General features: G+C 41.0%; 1 protein-coding gene across 1 annotated transcript in view; it reads right to left on the bottom strand.

Moving 5' to 3' along the window:
• The window catches only part of KIAA1210 (KIAA1210 ortholog), a 42,349-nt gene extending 35,091 nt beyond the window's left edge, over window positions 1-7,258 (bottom strand). Inside the window, exon 1 of the mRNA XM_064158925.1 lies at window positions 7,133-7,258. Within this exon, the coding sequence (XP_064014995.1) occupies window positions 7,133-7,194 (62 nt within the window). The 5' untranslated portion in view covers window positions 7,195-7,258. The remainder of the gene's footprint in view (window positions 1-7,132) is intronic.
• Between the last annotated feature and the right edge of the window lie 14,483 nt (window positions 7,259-21,741).

The following is a 21,741-nucleotide window of genomic DNA, read 5'->3' as shown; positions in this document are numbered from 1 at the left end:
CTACAGAATTTTTTCTTTAGTATGAGCACTCACTGAAAAAGGATCCCAGTTCTCTGGGATTCCAGACACAAATATTTATTTCTCTAGAGCAGGATCAACTGAAATAAGACTATGTGAGCTAGAATTTTGCACCAGTGGAGTATCAAGCTGCATACATCTGTGCATTGCAGAAGTCAGGACAGAAGCATCAGAGAGCAGGGATGGCATAGGACAATAGCAAAACCCAGGAAGGTGACACCAAAGACAACAAGGACTGCAAGAAGGGGTACTGACAAGTAAGCAGTGATGGGGAATAGGGAGGGAACCAGATGGAGACAGACATTCCATAAAGTCTTCATAGCCCAAAGCTGCAGGAAAAGAAGTAATAAGACAATTTGCATTTTCTGAAAAAAAGCAAAGAAAATTCAACTCCTGGAATATTATTTTCAATAAACTGAGACAATGGAAAACAGTTTGACTGCTAGAATGAACCAGGAAACAATTCCTCTGCACCTCTGTCAGAGCTGCATTTTTTGCCCATGCACAGTTTGGTGATTAACACCATGTCTTCTGCATCATTTTTCTGAGCTAGAGCAGTCAAACGCATCCCATTTGCATTCGACCTACTGTGTGGGTCAGGACTGTGATGTGAGCAGAGCAATACTTACTTCACTGGCAAAAAAACACAGTGACATTATTTCTGAGAATGTGCATAAATTAATTCATCATGAATAAAAGTCAAACATTTAGTTTAATAATTAGTACCAGATCCTTGAAACTCAGAGGCCAAAAGAAACAACCACCACAAAAATGTGAAGCTGGAATGCCATCTTAGCTCTGGCTGGCTGGTTCAAAAGCAAAACCAGGTGGCTTTGTCTGCACAGCCAAGTTACCCTGCTCTGACAGAGTGCTACAAGCCCCTCCACAACAGTCAGAAAGCCACCAATGCATAGTGACAGGATACAATAGACCACAGGATACCCTGGCACCTGGACACCCATATGAATGCAGCAGCACATACCAATATCATGGTACAGCTGAAAAATGACCTGTGTGGCCCAGGTCTCAGCTTTTTATGCACACTGTGTTGGAAAAGCTGAGCTGTTAGCATAACCCTGACTGTTATCACAGTGATGAACGGTGACAGCAAGCAAAATCAGACAGGATATCAAATGACTGGCTTTTTTTGTTGTTATTTAAACATTGACTCCCACAGTGGAGCCTTGGAAGGCCACTTGCTATCCCCATACAAATAATTATGAACATAAAAAGAAGAATAAAAGAAACAACCCCAAAAAGTGAGGAGTTATGTTTTCTGTATTCAAAACACTGCTTAAAACTCCTTGATCCATAATAATTTTACCAGCCTTGCATCACATTAGAGCAACTTGTTCTGAACACTTGTTACAGCTGCAACCCTTAGGAAAAATCTGGAGGAGGTAGGACATAAATCTTGGAATTACCCTGAGTTTTTTTCCTATTTCCCCACAGACAGGCTTGTCTCAGATTTTCCCAAGATTGGCTGGTAATCAGCTCTAGCCACCCCACACCAGCTAAGGTAGGTTATCTACTGGAAGTACAACTTGGACTACTACATTTTTGTCTTACATGGCTATAGCCAGATTTCAGTTTCTAAAGACTAGGCCTTCAGAACACAGCTATTAAACCTTCTAGACTTCAGTACAAGGAGGAAATAACAGATTAATCTTTCCAATTGGCTGACACTTGGATCAGTAAAAGTTTCTGTATAGGAAGAGGCAAAATTATGAGAAGATATTTTCATGTCTCAGTCTGGCAAAATAATGGAAACCAAAAAACCTGACACCTGAATGATGCAGAAGGGCAAGAATCACTCATATTGTCCCAAGCCAATAAGCTTCTGCTCCAGTGCAAGACAACCAAGAAGGCAGCGTTAGAGGTACACATTTGTCAAATGCTCAGCACCTTGGTGATAAGGAAAGGGCTGTTCTGCTGAAACCAAACAAACGGGCATGCCTGCTTGCAATTCCTCTGCCTACAGCCAGCAAGTGCACCACATCACCGTGGCTCCTAAAACAAACAGCATTCAGAAAGAAGCACTAACAGAACGAGGAGGACTGGGAGATGTGGAGTGACTCACTGGTGTATTAAGCCAGAACTGAACTCCTTGCAGAGAGATGAGTCAAATGGAATAATGAATTAACAAAGAGAAATAGTTGATGGTTTTGTTAATAGTACAGCACCATTGTACTAATTGTGCTCAACTGCCTGCAGTGCCATGGCTCTGCCACCTCCTGACTGCATTTGTTCACCCTTTCTACTATTCTGCAGTAAGAAAACAGCACTTAAGCCTCCACATATTTAATAGCAGGCGTAGCACTGAATGATCCCTTTGTAAGCACTGTGAGAAACAATGCTTACAAATGCCATAGAATCACAGAATTGTTTTGGTTGGAAAAGACCTCTAAGACCATCAAGGCCAACTGTTGACCTAACGCCACCAAGGCCATTAAACCGTGTCTCAAAGTGCCAATCAACATTAAGAAGTAGAGGGCTCTCGAGGTATTATCAGAATATACACTGCTGACAGCAAAGACAGACAATATTTGACAGTAAGAGCACAGGAACCAGATCTAGTTTAAAACAGAAAAGAATTCAAAAAAGTGGCCTGCTTGCAATACCCTAAGCAGTGTTTGCTTAGCTCACCTTCAAACAATATCCATTATGTTACTGCATTAAGTTTGCCTCAAATATAACTTTCTACTGCCATGTCACTACTTGCACAGTATCTTAGTTGGACTGTCTGTCAACATGCTTTCAGGAGGAAGATGAAGCTGCTCTACAGGTCAAAAAAAAAGGTGGTAGCAATTCAGCCCATACAAGCTCATTCTTACACACGCTGCTCTACTGTTTTCAACATGCAATGTGTATTTCCTATTTTCTCCAAGGAACACAAGCACATAAATCAGTTACAATGGCACAGGAAAAATCCTGTGGCTAACAGATTTGTCAGACAGACAAAAAGAGATTTCATCTAGCTCAACATCCACCCAAACACTCTGTATAATTGCCACGTACAGGAATGTGTATTGAAAGATTCCCCAGAGAGACTCGTGATGCCTAGGGAGTCCTTTCACCTCAGCTCACTCTCTCTGACATGGCCCCAGCTGTGAGAGCTCTCCACTTTCCACAAATGCACATCCCTTCTCTTGTTCCATGCTTTGCCTCTTGCTTGCTCTGCAAACTGCTTCTTGAAACTCGGTATTGCCATCTTTATGTGGATCCAGGGATGGTCTCTGCACTAGTGAGCTTACTTTGCTGGGCAGAAGCTACCTTTCATCCTCAGATGTTTTCATCTCAAACAAAGTACTGAAAAACTGTTAATGTGTGATTCTTGCCCTCATTATGTACACGGGTGTACAAGAAAGAACAAGTAAACAAATATATTTCAGGACACTGAAGTGCTCATGGGAAGCATTTCACCTCACCGCAGTCCAGCAGAGACAGATCTATCACAGGACCATGGCACTAGCTCTACCACAGCTCCCAGGCTGCAGGAACTCTGAAGCTATTTGGCCTCCTGACAACTACCCGCCCCACTGAGCCTACAGACTATTGCTAAGCCGAGCCCCGGTGTGCTGGGGGATGCCACAGGGCATGGATGGCCAGGGAACAGTGTCTCACCTTAATCAGCCTGTGAGTCTTGGAGAGATGGTCCACGTCTAAAAGTGTGGCAAACAGCAAAGCATCGTGAATTGTGTACAGCCAGCAAACACAGCTACTTAGAACTCACATCAACTATATGCCTCCAAAAAGTGAGAGGCCACAGGAGGTGAATGAGCTGCTGAAAGAGACGAACCAACAGTTTTAAACTGCCCCTTTCCTCACAGTGCCAAGTTGCTACTTCAGTAGCAGTTGGTGGAGCTTTAAACCACTTCCAATTCACTTGCTGGTGTCTGAACTAAAACAGCAGCTGCTGTGGATGGGAAACCAAAGGCTCTAAGGAGCCCACACACATAAAAGCTGTAACAGTGTATTTCACACCAAGGACAAAGGGACTTGTGGCACTCCTTCCACTGACCCCTATAAGCCTCTCCGACAAGAGGGCTTGAGGCGAAGGTGCAGGAGGCAGCGAACAGACACCTCAACTTAGCTGGTGATCCATCGGGTGGACAGCACTAAACCATCTTTGCAATAATCCCAGTGAACACCAAAATCTCTTCCTGACACTGATCTGAACAGACAGCAACAGAAGCTGCAGTATTAGAGCAAGAGCACCCAACCCAGAAAACACATTTTGCTTGATTTCATGGTCATAACATCGTTCTGTATTTGCAATGGCTTTCACCTCAAACAATCTGAAAAAAAACAGACTTGCACTGATGCATCTTCTGATCAACTTGCTTTACCAAAATGCAGAACTTCTTTGCAGGACAAGAATGTACATCAGCATCTTCTGATAACTTCAGGCTATAAAGAAAGAACACAGTATCCCACTGGAAGTGCAGAGCTTGGCATTGCAGAAGACATTTGAACTGAAATATGCCCATAATTCTGGGATTGCTTGTTAAAAGCACAATGAAATGCTGAGTGATCACATTAAGCACAGAGCAGTTAAATACATTTTCTTAGAGTCCATTATAAAAAATAGTCTTGAGCTGGCATGCAAAGCCTACAGCCAAATATTTTATATAGTTTCTAACATGATATTTGTCTTTGGAAATTGCCAGTTTGCATTGACCAGCAGTGAACCTTACCATTCAAGCAACCACATTTTCAGCTTATAACTACATATTTGGCTAGTACCAAAAACTGAGGAACGTATGAAAAGATTCCTCTACAGGCTTCAGAAACCTTCATTATAACTGTCCAAGTCTAATATTTTTTCTGACACCACACTAGGATCAAGTACAACAAAACTTTGTACCAAGATAATGAGCTATAACCTTACTGATGAACAGTTTTAGATTATCCATGCTGCAGAAGCTAGTCAGATAAATATGAAAGCAACCTACAACATTTCTTTCAGTGAAACAGCAGCCAAGATTGGGGGTGTGATCAAAATTACCTGGATTAGGATCTGGGTGGTATTTTTTATGTGACTTCTCATAAAATAACATTAATAAAGCACAGGAACAGAATTCTGCCCAAAGATCAGTTTCAGCCACACAGTGTACCAAGGCAGAGCTTTTACTTCCCCTTGCAAAATGCAAGGCACTGAAGGTAGACCTGAGAGCAGTACATGAGAGCACCACACAAAGCAGCCTTCAAAAAAGCCCAAGTGCTTTAGCTGGATGCAGTGCTCAGAGCCTTGGCTAGACCTCTCTCCAAGTGTCAGCAGCAGGTTTCAAGCCCTGAACTGAGCTTTATGCTGCTTGTCTAAATCCTTACTGGTATCCAAGCCAATTGTTCAAACAAAATTCATTTCATTCCAAAATAGCTTTCATTCAGAAAGAAAACTAACTCCTACAGGTTGAGTGACCACGTGAGGATCTGGGGAAGCTGTTTCAATGACCCATTTGTCCAAAAAGACAAACACTTCATGTCAAAATTGAAACAAACTCCATTCAAAATTAATCTCTGGCTAAAAACATCACTGTTACTGTACTCAGTGTCTTAGACTCATTGTAACTGCCAATAATCACAGCTCAAGCAGTGTATAAAATTTCTAAAGACTGCAAAGTATTAATAGTTGCACTAATCTACTTGGAAAACTTCACAGGGCTGAAACGATGTCTGACAAATACAATCTGTACATATATCAAGTGTAGAGTCCTAACTGAAGAGTAACAAGAAAGAAAATCTTGAAGGAATAAAAAAAACCCTGTTCCTCACAAATCAGAAGGAGATCCAACAAGAAAGAAGAGATCATATGCCCTGGGAAAGAAGCTTCATCTGCCCAGCCTTTAGGGACTCTTTCTGGCTTCCAAGTTTAACTGCATTAGATGATGCAGGTTTGGGGGAAAAATAACTCAGCATAAAGCAAATAATGTAAACTGGGGTTCTTTTGGTCAGTTCAAGTGCCAGTCTTCTTGTCTTCATTGGGACCCACTCTTAGCCCTTTTGCTATCTTCAATCACATCCTACTTCCCCTTTATGTAAGGCAGAGTTATTTTCCAAATATTAATTCCCTCTCATAGACACTTAAAAATGTCAAAGTACAAAAAGACTCATTGTGGGTCAGAAATGCTAACTGAAATCTAACAGGAATTGTGTACCTTTGAAAATGCACATTTCCACCAGAGTAATGTGAGACAAACTGTTAGTAAGAGGGATACAACCTTTAGGAGAGTGAAAGGAGAAAGAGAGAATCACCAGTTTTGTTTCTGAAGTACTTTACCTGCTTTGCCAACCAGGACTTACTCACGCATCCACCAACATTTACATCTTAAACCTCAAGATACAAGACTGCTTGCCTTTCACTGTTCATTTTCACTTTCTGTAATTCCACACTGTGTGCAAGAATAGAGCCCTCTACAGTCTGCTGATGCAAAACATTCTCAAAACCCACTGCTCAGTTTTTGCAGCAGAAAATTTTGTTTCATTCCTTAGCAAGAAGAGTGTCAAAGGAAAAGCAGAATGTATCTTCATGGTGCTTAAAGCATAAATACTAACATGCATTGTCCTATTCTTCCTTTATAATCTGTTGCAACAGAATATGTCAGTGAAACAATAAAATGTATCTATTTTAAATACAACAAAATCTCTCCACAGGGAGCAATTACAGAAACAAATCTCAGGTTGCTTATATAAAAACTGAGCACATCAAGCTCTCAAAGAGCATTTACTGGCAGGTTTCTAGCTAAACATTTTTTATAAGCCAGTGTCCTTCTGGGTTTCTCATTTTTAGGTGTTAATATATGAACAACACATCTAATCAATAAGGAAGGAGACATTTTTCCTCTTGCTGTAATTAGGAAAAGTTTCTTAATTCATTTTTCAATATTTCGTGTTTATACACTTCTGAAGGAAGAGAAATAAAGAGCAACTTTCACTGATTTGGTATTTCATGCAGGACTGATTTTTTGCACTTTTGTCCTCAGCACGGCACCTCAAGGCATAAGCATTTTGTTTAGTGCTGCTGCTTAAATACAACACAGACAGAATTTCAGAATACCCACCAGACTTAGCTCACTTTAGGAAGGTGGAGGGGAGGGCTCAGCATGGCACTTACGTTTTACTTTTCAGGCAACCGTAGAATCCAGCCATAGTCCTTCCTGGGAGGCGTGTGTGCATTTAATTCATCCTTGTGTGTGGATGCCAGCACAAAGATTCTGCAGCTTTGTATCCTGCTCACCAAGTGCCCACACACGCACACAAGAAAGCCAGCATGCCGATGCAATTACTAGCCAGATAAAGTTCCTGATCTGAGGCCCTCAGACTCTGCTGAACTGGGTCCAAGGAGGGCTGTGCCTGCTCCATAAATGGTTATGAATTGTTAACTCCCCCTTTTCCTGTCTCCTTCCAGCTCTTCGTAAGCACAGCATCCTAAGTGTAAAATACCATATGGCATTTGATTCTGTCTCCCTATGAGACTAATGAGAGGCTTGTCTGTAATTATGAAGTGAAGAAGCCCTGAGGAGACTGTTATTGTTATTTTTATGACAGAAAAAGGCTAAAAAATTACTTGCAGCATCTTTGAAACAAACACTAAAAACTGCAGTCATTCTCCAGCACATAAAGGGTGCACAGGACCTTCCAGAACAGGCATTATTCCATCTGACTGTAAATCACAATCTATTCTAACAAGCTATCCTGCACATTGACAGGAAAAAAAATACACCCCTGCAATACTGCAAGGTCAGGCAAAAAGCTCAAGTTTGAAAGTAGCCAGCCCACTCATATGAGAAAAGCACTGCCTGGGGATGTCCTCTGACAATACACCAACAGTTGCTGCTCTCTACCACAACTAAGGAAATCCTAGCTGGATGTGGGAGGAGGGAAATGGTATTCCCCAGTATTACTGGGAATAACCTCAAGCAGTTTCAGTCACAGAGGTAACACAAGCCCTGGGGACAACATAGCTGCAGACATTTCTGATATTATACTGAATTAAAGTCACGAAAATGAATCTGAATTGTGGCTGCTAATGACCTCTGCTGAGGTAAAAGCAGAGATGAGGTGAGACATTGCTTGCATTGCCTGCACACAACAAAGTGTTAGCCTGTTCCTGTAAGAATCTCAGCTCTTGCCCTAAAAAATGCATGCATATTTAAATGTAGTAAGTTCATAACTCTTGTATTTGCAAAGGAAAGATTTACATTCATGGCTAAAAGATCAGAAGAAACCCACATTTATTTGTATTTCTCACTTAGTACATAATATTTAGTACTCTGCACTGGTTAGACCACACCTTGAGTACTGTGTTCAGTTCTGGGCCCCCCAGTTTAGGAGGGACATTGAAATGCTTGAGCGTGTCCAGAGAAGGGCAATGAGGCTGGTGAGAGACCTCGAGCACAGCCCTACGAGGAGAGGCTGAGGGAGCTGGGATTGGTTAGCCTGGAGAAGAGGAGGCTCAGGGCAGACCTTATTGCTGTCTACAACTACCTGAGCAGAGGTTGTGGCCAGGAGGAGGTTGCTCGTTTCTCTCAGGTGGCCAGCGCCAGAACGAGAGGACACAGCCTCAGGCTGCACCAGGGGAGATTTAGGCTGGAGGTGAGGAGAAAGTTCTTCACTGAGAGAGTCATTGGACACTGGAATGGGCTGCCCGGGGAGGTGGTGGAGTCGCCGTCCCTGGGGCAGTTCAAGGCAGGACTGGACGTGGCATTTGGTGCCATGGTCTAGCCTTGAGCTCTGTGGTAAAGGGTTGGACTTGATGATCTGTGATGTCTCTTCCAACCCTGATGATACTGTGATACTGTGTGATACTGTGATATTTGAATACTTGGGCCTGGCAAGCCAGTAAAAAGAGGCTCTTCTAAGTATTCCTATGTGAGTTTCTTTTAAAAGCATTGAACAGCAAGACAAGATCTAAGGTGGAGCATTCTTCTGGAATACTAGGGGGGAAAGACTTTATTGTATCATCTTCTTCATAAGACAGACATGAAATTTGAGAAGTGTCCCTCTAGTGAGGAGTCCCAGTTTTGTAATGTGGAGAACTTTGAAATCTATGGACAGACAACTCCATTGGTCTATTTTCTATAAACCCCCCTACACAAAGTAAAACTGTGACAGAAAGAATAAATAACAACAAGTGCAAGGGTCATCACAAACAGGAAACAAACCACATTTTAGTCTAGTTTCCCACTTAGCAGGAAAGAGTAGGTCTCTACAAGATGCCAACTTCAATGCCATCTGCAGAATTTCAAATCAAACCTGACCTCATGCAGATACACTTTCTCTCCCTTGCAAAGAAGCAAAAATACAGCAACACTAGCTGGAGTTTTAACCAAGTGAGCCTCAGCGTTGTCCTGAACTACTGCATTTGTCACAGTGACTTTGTGCTGAACTCCTAATTCTACCAGAAAAATGACAGCTAGAGACCACCCAGTCTCAACCCAGCAGAGAAAGCACATGGTGGGGGGGCAAAGTAAAAATCAAAGCTCCAGCTACTGGGTAACAACCACCAAGAAAGAACTTCTAGACATGACTGGAGAAACTTTCTGACTGGCTTAACATACAAAACCCTGGATGTAGAACCACATCTGAAATCTGCCTGGCATTTAGTTCAGAAAATGATGCCAACAGTAATCTTTAGAGTAAGAAATGAAGAAGACCTCATCAGAAATTCACTTTTTTATCTTAAAGCAAGAAAGGTTATATGGCCTTCTAGCAGGAAGGTCCAGTCCCTAAATCCAGTGGAAGGGTGCAACCTTGAATGGCTTTCAAAGAATTTAATGACTTCAACTGGTGTAGAATACAGCCTACAAGCTTCAAAAGATGAGATTTTTTGCAAACATGAAGCAGATTCCCTGTCTCCTAACCTCCTCAGATGGATTGTCTTCAGAATATTTTCCCCTCAATTATTTTCTTTTCTTTCATGTATTTTTGTCTTAAAGTTGCTTATTTGAACATATAACTCTTCATCTGTTGGGTTCCATTTAGGTCAACCATAGCTCTGTTCCCAGGAACTGGCAGTTTAGCAACACACATTGCACCATCCAGAAACCCCTTTACTTTCCAAGAAGCACAGACTAGTAAACAGTCATTAAAAATAATTACCTCAATCCAGGATTTAATCTCTTTTCAATCTCTATCTTCATATCAGTCTTCAAGCCACTTCATGATAGCATTTATTATCCAGCATTCTGCTTCTTTGTGACTAGCACAGCTCCAAATGGCTACGCATTGAGCTGTTTGGGTACAAATCTGAAATCACAGAAGGGGTTGGAACAGACCTCCACAGGTCATTTAGTCTAACGCCCCCCTGCAGTGACCAGGGACATCCTCTATTAGATCAGGCTGTCCAGAGCCCTTTTGAGCCTAATCTTGAACATCTCCAATGACAGGGCCTCAATACCTCCCTGGGCAACCTGTTCCAGTGTTCCACCACCTTCATGGTAAAAAACTTCCTCCTAATGTCCAATCTAGTTCTACTCTTCTTTATTTTAAAACCATTGCCCCATACCTTATCACTACAGGCCTTTGCAAACAGTCCCTTTCATCATAACTCTACATCCACAGGTAAATCACTGCAAGCAAGCAGTTATGTTCTGTGCCCCAGGTCTGACAGCCAAACACTCGCAGTGCTGACATTAGCTCTTCATTTGTTAAGTGGTAAAGTGAATATGCTGTTCTACTGCCAGTTAATTAATCACAGCTCTTTTAAGCCTGGAAAGCAGATGAACACCAAATAACCACAGAATACAGACTCTGGCAAAATAAAGACAGTTCTTTAAAGATAGGGAAGACAGCAAGTCAAAACACCTGGAAGTTGCATCAGATCTGGATTTCCTCTAAAGTTTGTGGCTTGGCTGAAATAGCCCAGTCGAGGCCCACATTCATCTGAAAATTATGGCCTTCCCTGATGATTTCTTCAAACTCACTGCTTTCCCTCAGCAGCCCAACACTGCACCACTCCTCTGTGATCACTTACACATCCAAATCCACCTCTCTTCATCTTCTGAGTCTGCAGGCAGAACGAGCAGCCCAGGTGGCTAGCTGCCCTCCCGCAGTCATACTGACAGCAGAGCTCCCACTGCCTGCTAAGTTTATTAACTTCTGCTAAGGGAACAAGAGAGGCAAGTCTGAGCAAGGCCCAGCAACCCAATCACTGAGAAATGCTTGCAGCAAAATATAGCTCCCAAAATCAGCAAGTTATTTGTTTCACAGGCACTTCTGCATGTGTCATTGCAAAAAAGGCCTCCTCCGTGTAAGTAATCAACCAACAATCCACTGGGGGAAACTGAAAGAATTAAAACACACTGGCACATTTCCACACTCACTTCCAATACACACAGACAGACATTGGGGTATATGCCAGCAGCCCAGCAGAGGTGTTAGGAGCTACACACAACCAGCAACTCAAAATACACCTCATGTCCAACATATGTTGCTTTTCTGGCAGCTTCCTGCACCTAGATCTGTAAGGGTTAACCATGTCCTTGCCTCCCCAGCTCTCCGACACCTCACACCTCAAAAAATGTCCATCCCAAACTGGCTTGCATGCAGCCAGGACACATACATAGTACAAAGCAGCAGGGATCAGATGTCAGACAGTTTGGAAACTGTTTCTATCAAAAAGTCGTAGGGGTACGAGTAGAAATCCTACAGCAAACTGACAGAATGTAGCATTTCTGATTTCCTATGTATTTTGGTGTTTCTGAACTGACTTCTTGTTAACAAGGCAGGCTTTGGCCTCCAGTTTTAGCCTTCAGCCTCTACCAAAATCCAATCTACTTCCCTCCCTCCTAGCCACTCTAACAAAGTCACATATGGACTGCATTCCCACGGTAAGTTTTGTTGTTGTGAAAAATACTGCCTCAAATGCAGTTTGCAGCTGCCCTGTAGCCACTGCGATGGGGTGAGCTGTCATATACTGATCTATCCACACCTGGATGGCACATAATGAAGATTCTGTGCATTTCTTGCATGTGTGTTGCATTTGTATCCCCAGCAATGCTTTTCACGTTTTGGACATTCTGCTTCTTTCCACTTTTCCCAGTGACTGTCAGGCTGAGCATCATGTGCCCTCCTGCAGTACCATGGGCCATAGCACAACTGAAGTTCTGCAGCTGCACAGACCCTCCTCTCCTTTTAGGGGAGGGCTGCATACCCTCAAGCAACTGACATTTTCTATCCATTTAACTCTGATAAAGTAACCCAGTCAGTGTCTGGACATCAAATGAGGTATCTGGGACGAATCCTGCAGAATTCAAGTCCAGCTTCCTGTTCTGGTTGTCATTACCACTGAGCAAAGAAACCCAGGCTAATTGATAATTTTCAGGATAGATTTTATGCTGCACTTCATCTTGCTCAAGTGCTTATAAAAAAGTGCTGTTCCCACTGAACTGCATGTAAAGCACTCCTTCCACTACAGTCTGGAATAAATCCCATACAGAAATCTAACCACAGCATTGCAAGTCCCTCTTCCCATACCACAATTTTCTCAGCATTTGGCATGTGGATATTTATCTGAGTGCAAACATAAATGTCACTCACAGGAACCACCTTCCAGAAGCAAAACTGGATTCAGCTTTCTTACAAAAGTGATTTTCAGGCTGGCACATTAGCCTGGTTTAGAAATCTTTAGTGAAAACTCTTCAATACTAAAGAAACAGCTAAACATGCATTACTTTCAAAAGCTGCAGTATCAGAGCTTTAAACAAGCAGGGCTGGAAACAAACACAGTACTCTGCAGAAAACAAAGAAGTGGAGATAAGAGGATTTCTGCCTTGTGGAGTTCATCCATCCATCTGTGATTAATATTAGGAGGAAAATGCAGGTTAGAGCCTATCTCAGAACTGAAAGTAGAGAGTGTAGCCAGGAGCCTCTAAATATGCATTATATCAGCTTTTCAATCATGCATATAAGCCCAAAGAATTTGCCATGGTACTTGCTCTGGAGTCCAATTGCTGTATATAGCTCTAATTACAACTGGTTTTATGCTTTGTGTACAATGTATGGGATTTGGGGGATTTTTGTTCTTGTTATTCACTGTTAAGAGAACTCCCTTCAAGCTCCTTCAATAAAAGGAATATTTCAAAGAAAGCAGCAATACATATAATCTCTTTGATTCCACTGTTTAGTAATTCTGAGTCTGAATTGTTTTTTGAAGTTTACCAAAAACACACTATCTTCACCTCAGAGGAAGTGAGATAAATTTCAGTAAGGGGTATCCACTGCATTACTGAATTCTAAAATATGGCCCAAAAGATACTGCCATGCTAAATCTGTCCTTCGTGTCCCTACAGTCTAACGTGAATGCTTCCCAAATTATCTGGAGATGAAGGTCAGCCCATGTGTCATTCAAAAGGTAATTTCCCTTAGATTTGCAATATGATGATAGATGTAACCTCAGCTCTCAGTGTCAGAAAACATCAATTGCCAAACAAACCTCACAGAGAAACAGATGGAAGTGTTTGTTTGATATTTTACAAATCTGTAAGAATCGATTTGCAAATAAATATGTCATTTATTTATAAAGCAACAGCAGCCCTCTGTACACAGACAATGCTAGCCATGACCTGCTGCCTTCTCACGTATCTGTTTTCTCATCCAAGATCATAAATCCAAACCCTAAGATTTTAATGAGTCTGAATGAAAAGCAGATTATTTTTGACACAGTGGAAGAGCTTGGTATTTCCTGTAAAAATACTAGCATGCTCAGTATTTTATATACTGGGAAACTGTGGTCCTTTTGTCTAAAGGGGGCTAGTGCAGAAGCTGAACAAAGGAGCTCTATTTCTACACATCCTGACTTAAGAAAATACCATGTTAAAAAATACTAAGTTCCAACAACACAACTTTTCCTTCTTGCTGTCCAGGAAGGCACCGATATACAAAACCATCTGGAGAGAAATGTGAGAACACAGTATGTAGCTGCAAGCACATGGACCAATGCCTAGTCTAGATGTCAAACACCAGAGGTAACAGTTACTGAGTCTAAACAAATACCCTGAGATGATGTGAACAATGAATTGAGTTTTCTACACCCCATGCTTTGCAAATTCCCCTCTAGGGACAGATTCGGTCGATGTCCTTGCAACACTCTCAACGGGCTCCCTTGGAGACAGATGAGACCAACATTGCCACTAATGACTAATTGCCACTAGCAATCAAGTTTAATGACTTCCCATGTATATTAGCTCTGCACTCTGTAGGCCCACCTCTTCAACAGAATGACTCCTGATTTGTTTGTACAGGTACAAGCAAGAGGAGAACCAGGGACTTGCACGTCTGGAATAATATTTCTAAAATCATCAACATCCTGAATTTCAACTGTGACTGAAATAAAAATTAAAAAGTGAAGGTCATCTCTGATACCATCTGACTGGCTGTTGGCTGAAGTAATAATATGGGAAATCACAGAAGCGCCGCTCTGGGGAAAAGGCTGTCTGACTCCAGTGCCTGCAAACACAAGACTAAAGATAAAGTGACCATTAACCTTCAGAGAAGGGCAGTGAGGTCCCAGAATGTCCTGCCTGCAGGCTTTATTGTTCCAAGGGGAAATGATCAGAAAAATAAGTCAAAAGTGTATAGTCTTGACATTTAACTCAAATTAGGAGGCAATGGTAACATTGTGCTTTCTTTGCTAGCTTTCCTCTGTTTAAAAGCAAAAACAGAGCACCTGGTTCATTCCACATACTGCAAAATAAGCAGAAAGTGTTGGAAAATAGTAAATTTGCTTCTAACACTCGATATCTGCAAGACTAATCACAGGCACCACATCTCTGTCCTGCACAGAATATAGTATGACTCCCTACTGCAGATACAGCTGGGAGAACAGAGGCAGAGCAATGCCATGACTATTCAAGAATCCATAAGTTGCAAATGAACCCAAAATCCCTGGTGTCTGGAACTGTAAATGTTTTACAGTCTTTCCCCATCCTCTTTCTCTCAGTAAGAACATCCAGGAAGACCCTACAAGAATAGGCACCCTATAAATATCCAAGATAACTTTTAAGTTTACTAACCAGACTTCAGCCATGAGAACTCCTACAGGATCACTGGCATCAAAACACTGAGTTAAATTATAAATCAGTGACTACAGTGCATGATTTGGCCCAGCCTGTCCACAGTTTTAAAATCACCACATAATAAAAAAATACCTCATGCTGAGCTAATTTCACCAGAACAGACCCCTAGCACAGCAGAGTCCTTACAGGGCAGCCCAATGCATTACTCAGACTCCAGTTCTAGGAATTTTTAAATACTCCAGTGTGTTCCCAATTGTCTCTTAAGTATGCTGGATCTGTTCCCATCATAATGGGAAGGGAAAATATCTAATAAATATCCAGAGGCAGGAAATAAGTTAATTGCAGAAGAATTTTACCTAAAACCATTGAATAAATTACAGTTCTGTGTCACTAAGTCACATAATCACATGCTTAAACTGGATCTCTTAGTCCTTCCTATTTGAAACAGCGCAGCCACAGAGCTGGACATGCACTTAAGTAATGAATTGAGCTGTTGGGTCTGTCTACCATCCCTCATCATATCATCCACTCCTGCTAGCCTTTTACAGAATATAATTGAGATCTACTGGTATTGGCTTTGTGTATAGAATTTTTGCTACTTAGTGGCTGCTTCCATCTAGGTTGTTTCCGTGCAGTGAAATGTCAGCCAACACTGCAGGTCTGAACAGGAAAAGCAGCAGTTACCACCATGTGCCGTGCAGCTGAAAAGTCACCTACTCCTTCTGCAAGTTTTATCAGCACCTATGCAAGAACACAAACTTGGATCCTCTCCTGAAACATTTCCTTTGGCTATAACATAGAGGATAATATAACTGACACTGTATGACATGGTATTAACTTAGTCTTCAAGGAACTCAATATATTGCCTGGAGATAAGCCAGTGTGAAGTCTACAGATGAGCTATGCTTGTTCTGCACTCAGAGAGTTCCCTTTGTCATGAAAATACTAAGCAAGTCCTTTGTGCACTGAGGACTATTTATACATAATGTGTATAAGATTAGATAGTATTTAAAAGCAACTGAAGGTTTGTGAGCTAAGTTACAAGATGGATTTGCACTGTTTTCTTGATTACACAACACCTATACTGTAATATTTTTTATAGCAGATGAGAATACTTCACAAAGGCAGCTACAACCAAATACAAACATTAATATTTGATAAGACTTCTGGATTTTTTTCCCCAGTTTGTGCAAAGTTCTCTCACCATGAATTCATACATAACTGTTAAATATAATGCTATGATAACAAATAGGATTCAAAGGAAAAGCCTTTGGGAGCCCCATACACACTACCAAATGACACCATAGTCCAGCCATACACCACCAAAATGAAAACTTGTTCAAAATCTGAGCTGTTGTCCTTTGGGGGAAATGAGGGTACACAAGTGTGCTGATGCTGTTTAATGTACGGTAGAATAAAAAACTAAGTCCTATTCAGTGAGTGGTTTTATCCCTCCTATAACTGCAAAATTATGAGCATTGGGAATGGCCATAGTTTGAGGGCCAGTAGAGCAGAAGAAAAATGAGAATAAGAACACATAAATTGCTGCATTTCATTTCCCCTTCTAACCAAATTGACAAAAGCTCTGGGGGTATTGTTTATAAAATACCTTCTTCAGACTCATCGTAACAATAATGGCTACTTTGATCCATTTCTTTCCTCTATTTAACATGATTTTACCCTATTTCACACTATAAAGATAACATAAAACCTTCTGTATAGCCTACACCTTGATGAATCAACTGAAGCAAGAATTTCTGAGATAACTGATAGTCTTTCCATGACTCAGAGTTCTTGCTTTAAGCTGATTGTAAGAAACTTAACATTTTAATGTACTTTCTTGTGCAATGAGACATAAATTATTGCAGAACCCACTGCTTTAGGAGTTTAACTGTAATTAAATCCACTCTTCAGTCAGCACAGCAGCAACAAAGCAATAATGTATGAATAACATAAAGAAAACAAGCATTTAAAAAAAAAAGTTCAAGTACATGCTGGTAGTTAACAATAGGTGTAATATTCTTCTGTTCTAAGAGCACATAAATACATTGCATTGGGGGTTTGAAATTGACTCCAATGTGGAATAGCTGCAAGCTACACCTCTTTAAAAGCACCAAAATCTTTGGAAAATTAAAGCTTTATGCAACTGTAAATATATCTGCAAAGAAGAAACAAAGGATTTTGGAAAGAATTCTCCTTAGTATTGTACACAAGGCAATTCTGAAACAGCATCTCCAGATAAGTTTCATCTCCTAATGCACAGGAGGTTTTTTTATGCCACTTTCTCTGACACTGTGTGGCCATCTCTCTTTTTTTTTTCTAATAAGATAAGATTTAAAGAGTCAATTATATCAATCCACAGGCTTCCTGGGAAGTGTTAAATCACTGCTGGAAGACTTGAATATATACAGACTGAAAGAGCAACAAAACAAACAAGCATCATTCATACACACTCCCTGCCTGTAGCATGTTCCCGGGTTAATTACATCACAGGTCTATAGTTTAAGTTCATAGAGAAACTCTTGGGCCATTTTTCAAGTGTCAAGTAAACCATGCAGCCTAGCTCTCCTATTTTCTTCCCCTCACCCTTTCACTTCCCCCTGCTGAGATAATGAAATGTATCATATGAAACACCAGAAGGTAAAGAGGAGAGAAGGAGTCTCTAAACTTTCCCCCACCTGCCATTACCAGTGCCTAGGAATACAAGAAGGACAGGAACCTGCTGGGATGGGCCCAGAGGAGGCCACAAAAATGAGGAGAGGGCTGCAACACCTCTCCTACAAATACAGGCTCATGAAGTTGCGGGTGTTCAGCTTGGAGAAGGCTCCAGGGAGACCTTATTGTGGCCTTCCAGTACTTAAAAGGAGTCTACAAAAAAGATGGAGGCAGGATTTTTATCAAGGCCTTTTGCACCAGGACAAGAGGTTATGGTTTTAAACTAAAAGAGGAGTGATTTAGACTATATACAAGGAAGATGTATTTTACAATGAGGGTGGTGAAGCACTGGCACAGGCTACCTAGAAAGGTGGTGGATTCCACATGCCTAGAATTCAAGGCCAGGTTGGACAGGGCCCTGAGCAACCTTATCTAGGTAAATATGTCCCTGTTCATTGGAGGGAGATTAGACTAGATGTCTTTTAAAGGTCCTTTCCAATTCAAACTATTGTATTATTCTATGAACTGTTTCTTCAACTATAGCGACTAATATTTATCCTGACATTGTGAGGAAAAACCTTAGATCCCTGTTGTCTGCAGCAAGTCAACACCAGATCTGAGAAAAGGCGCTGGATTGATCCAAGTGAGACAAACGTCCCCAGACAGCATGGTATGGTCTTGGCATTCTAAAAACCAAAAACTGGCAAAGAACCTGGCAAACTACAGCAACGTTAACCCCTTAAGGGCTGGCAGGTATCCTTCCCAGGTAACCCAGTGGAATAGAACAATGTCTTGTAAAGTGTAAACTAGGAGAAAGAACACACTTTACTGTAAGCTACTGAAATATTTTCTGGAGAATTCTAGCAATAACATGAATGGTGGCAGTCTCTTCTTACTAGTAAAAATCAGTTAAATTTAAGAAATGCATGTTCAGCAGAAAGAATAAAAGGCTGGAACAGCAGATGAAAAGTCAAAGAACAGCAGTGAAAGCAGGACAGGCTGTGTAACTCCTTGACATACCATTCTGCTGAGATTAGCTCTAAAGAGGGCGTCAAAGTTGTAAGCAAAATAGGTATGTGCACTAACTTCCATTTTCCCCCAGAGGCTTTTAAGCAGCAATTTAAAAAGGAAGCTGTGAAACAAGATCTTCATTACTTCCTAGAGTTTTAAAAGCTTAGAGTAGTGCAGCCACACCGAATTCAGCATTCCTAAGTCAGCAAAACTATCTGATGGTTCAAACAAGTGGGTATATTGCAAACAAGATTTGGTCCTCTCTTTATTTTCAGTTTCTGAATCATTAAAGATCCTACTTCCAAGCTTTGTGGCTGAGTATGTATCTCGGAAGTTTTGCCTGGTTTTGGTTTGTCAGAAGAATGTTCAGTCTTGCACAGTGCTTGGCTGTGCGAGCTATGACCTGACAAGATCTCTTGGGATTTATGGGGGGGTGGGGGGGGACTGCAACAGTCAGCAGGAGTGAGGGAGGAACAGCAGTTAAAAACAATCCTTGTTAATAACATCAGCTGCTAATCTCTGTGTCTGCTGCTCGCCAAAGAACTGGTTTCAAGTGTCAACCTGTAGCACTCCTTCCATTGCACATGTAACCTGTCAACCACAGATAGGAGATAAACCTCCACGATGGAGGAAAATCAATCTTTATGCTCAAACTACATAATATATTGACTTTCATCAGACAGACAGATTAGCACAGAAACTCATCTGAAGGACTGATGAGGGGGCAGGACTTCATTTCCACTAAACCCAATGTCAAGCAACAAAATCTCATACGGTGTATTTCAATTTATTTAGAAGAAACTGATGGAATTCAAATAACATCTATGCTTGTGGGGCTGGCATTCCTTTGAAAGCTATTTTAAACTTTAAGAGGATGCATATGTATCTGTGTACACGATTCAACACGATGCTGGTGGCATTCCAATCAAGTCAAGCCACCAGTTCTTGAGTTTGGGACATATCCAAAGTTCATTCAAATCAATTACAGTCTTTCCACTAAATTCAGCACTTCCTATCACAGCCGAGGCTTGCAGGCTGATGTACAACAGGGACTGCAGTCACACAGCTCTGTCCCCTGTTTGGCTTACTGCACAGCTTGATGTTTATGTTACATAACTAAAGATATTGAGATCAACCACACCATACACTGTCCACACAAGGATTACTGAAAATCCTCAGGAAAAAACAAACAAACAAACAAACAACAACAAAATAAACCAAAAGATCAACTCCTCAGTTTGCTAAACAAATATGTACTTTCTTTCTATATTTATAGAGAGTTCAAAGAAAAAATGAATCTCTAACACACTTCAAGTGTATCAGATACAATAAGCATTTCACAGTATCACAGTATCAGTATCACAGTATCACCAAGGTTGGAAGAGACCTCACAGATCATCAAGTCCAAGTGAATTTTAGAAGAGATTAAGCAGTAATGATTGAAGATGTTTTTGTTGGTATCAAAAGCAGTAGACTCTCAGGTACACAAGGTATCGTTCACTGAATGCCCATTCTCACAGCTGTTCAAGACTGAATAACATCTTACCCCTTCTCCTAATGTGTATACATTATGTCAATATCTGCACTTGCTGCTAGTACCTTCTTGTGAAATATTCTAAGTAATCATGGAACTCTAAATAAATTTATTTAGAATCTAAATAAATGGGTCTATATTAAGAGCAGGTCTTTGGATCAAGTACATCCTCTCATTTCTTCTTTGGCTGTCCTACATCTTTGTCTGGTGAAACCATAGCTGTGCATGTGTCTGCAGCAACTCCTCTGACCTGTAAACTTCAGACATATTTCAAGTGGAGACAGATACTAACTTTGAAACAGAAGCCAATGCCAGTAAAAATTCCTAATTTGTAAAATATCTTTTCTGGTTAAGCCTGTACTTACTGGCTCCTGGAAAGACTAAAAAGAGGTCTAAAAGGACATCTACTTCCCAAATGTCTGAATACAGCCAAATATCTGTACTGTGGGTTGCAAAGGACAAAGAGTTTTTAGTCATCAAATGTGTACCAGGCATATCTCCATCTTTGTGGTCACAGGAATCTGTGATGTTTCATTTTCAGAAAACTTCCATCAAATCTTTGATGGAAACACAACAACCTAAAAAAGTGGAAGAGCTTGCTTTTGCTTCTTGTAACATCCAAGTAGCTTGGTTTCACATAGCAGAAAAAGCACTTACATGCACACAGAGCTGCATATATACACACATTATACTAGAGTCAGTTATAAAGTCCAAGGTAAGAAGCACTTTGTACTTTCTTATACTACAGTGAGTAAGAACCAAGTCAACTTTGAATTCTGCAGATATGGACCCAAAGTATTTGTTGGGCTGGACAGTTCTGGAGTCCTTGCAAACCTTACATTCACCTATGCAATAGGGCTGCATTTTTTTATGACTATGTAGGAGCTCAGACTGGAGAAGTCTAACTCTGTGGATTTTGAGATTAAATCATCTACCAGCATTGTTTGGAAACAGAAGCAATTTTACAAAGTCAGTGTAACTCTTCAGGTGCAATGTTCTCCAGGAACTGGCCTGAGGCACTAGCAATGTACTGGTCTGTACATTATATAGCATACGTCCAAACTAGAAACAACTCAACCAAACAGTGCAAAAAGTGATTCCATGTCCATCTTATAATGTATCTATAAAGGTACTGGAGTCCTAATTCTAATTTATTATATTCTATGAAAGAAAAAGAAATACAAAACTCACAGCCCTGAAGCTGTTCATAGAGGATAATGTCACCAAACTTGCCTTTCTGTATTAAAGGATCCTAACATTATACTTCAAGTTACTTGTAACCTCCTTCAATTTCCACCAAATACCAGAATGAGAACATGAAGCGTAAAAGAACTACAGTGATTGTAATGCCAAGTGGTTCAGAATATGTGTACCATGCTATTTCCTTCCAGTTCTCTAATCTGCTGCACCAGGTCTGAAATTAATAAAATGCAAACCTCCATCAGACAAGCTCTGATAATTGTGTGGGTTTAGGCAAAGAGTCCACTCACAGAGATCTCTGGAGGA

Source organism: Pogoniulus pusillus, chromosome 19, assembly GCF_015220805.1.
Source record: "Pogoniulus pusillus isolate bPogPus1 chromosome 19, bPogPus1.pri, whole genome shotgun sequence".
In the NCBI taxonomy this organism is placed as follows: Eukaryota; Metazoa; Chordata; class Aves; order Piciformes; family Lybiidae; genus Pogoniulus; species Pogoniulus pusillus.
Note: the sequence above shows the minus strand (reverse complement) of the source record. Positions and strands in the feature narration are given on the sequence as shown.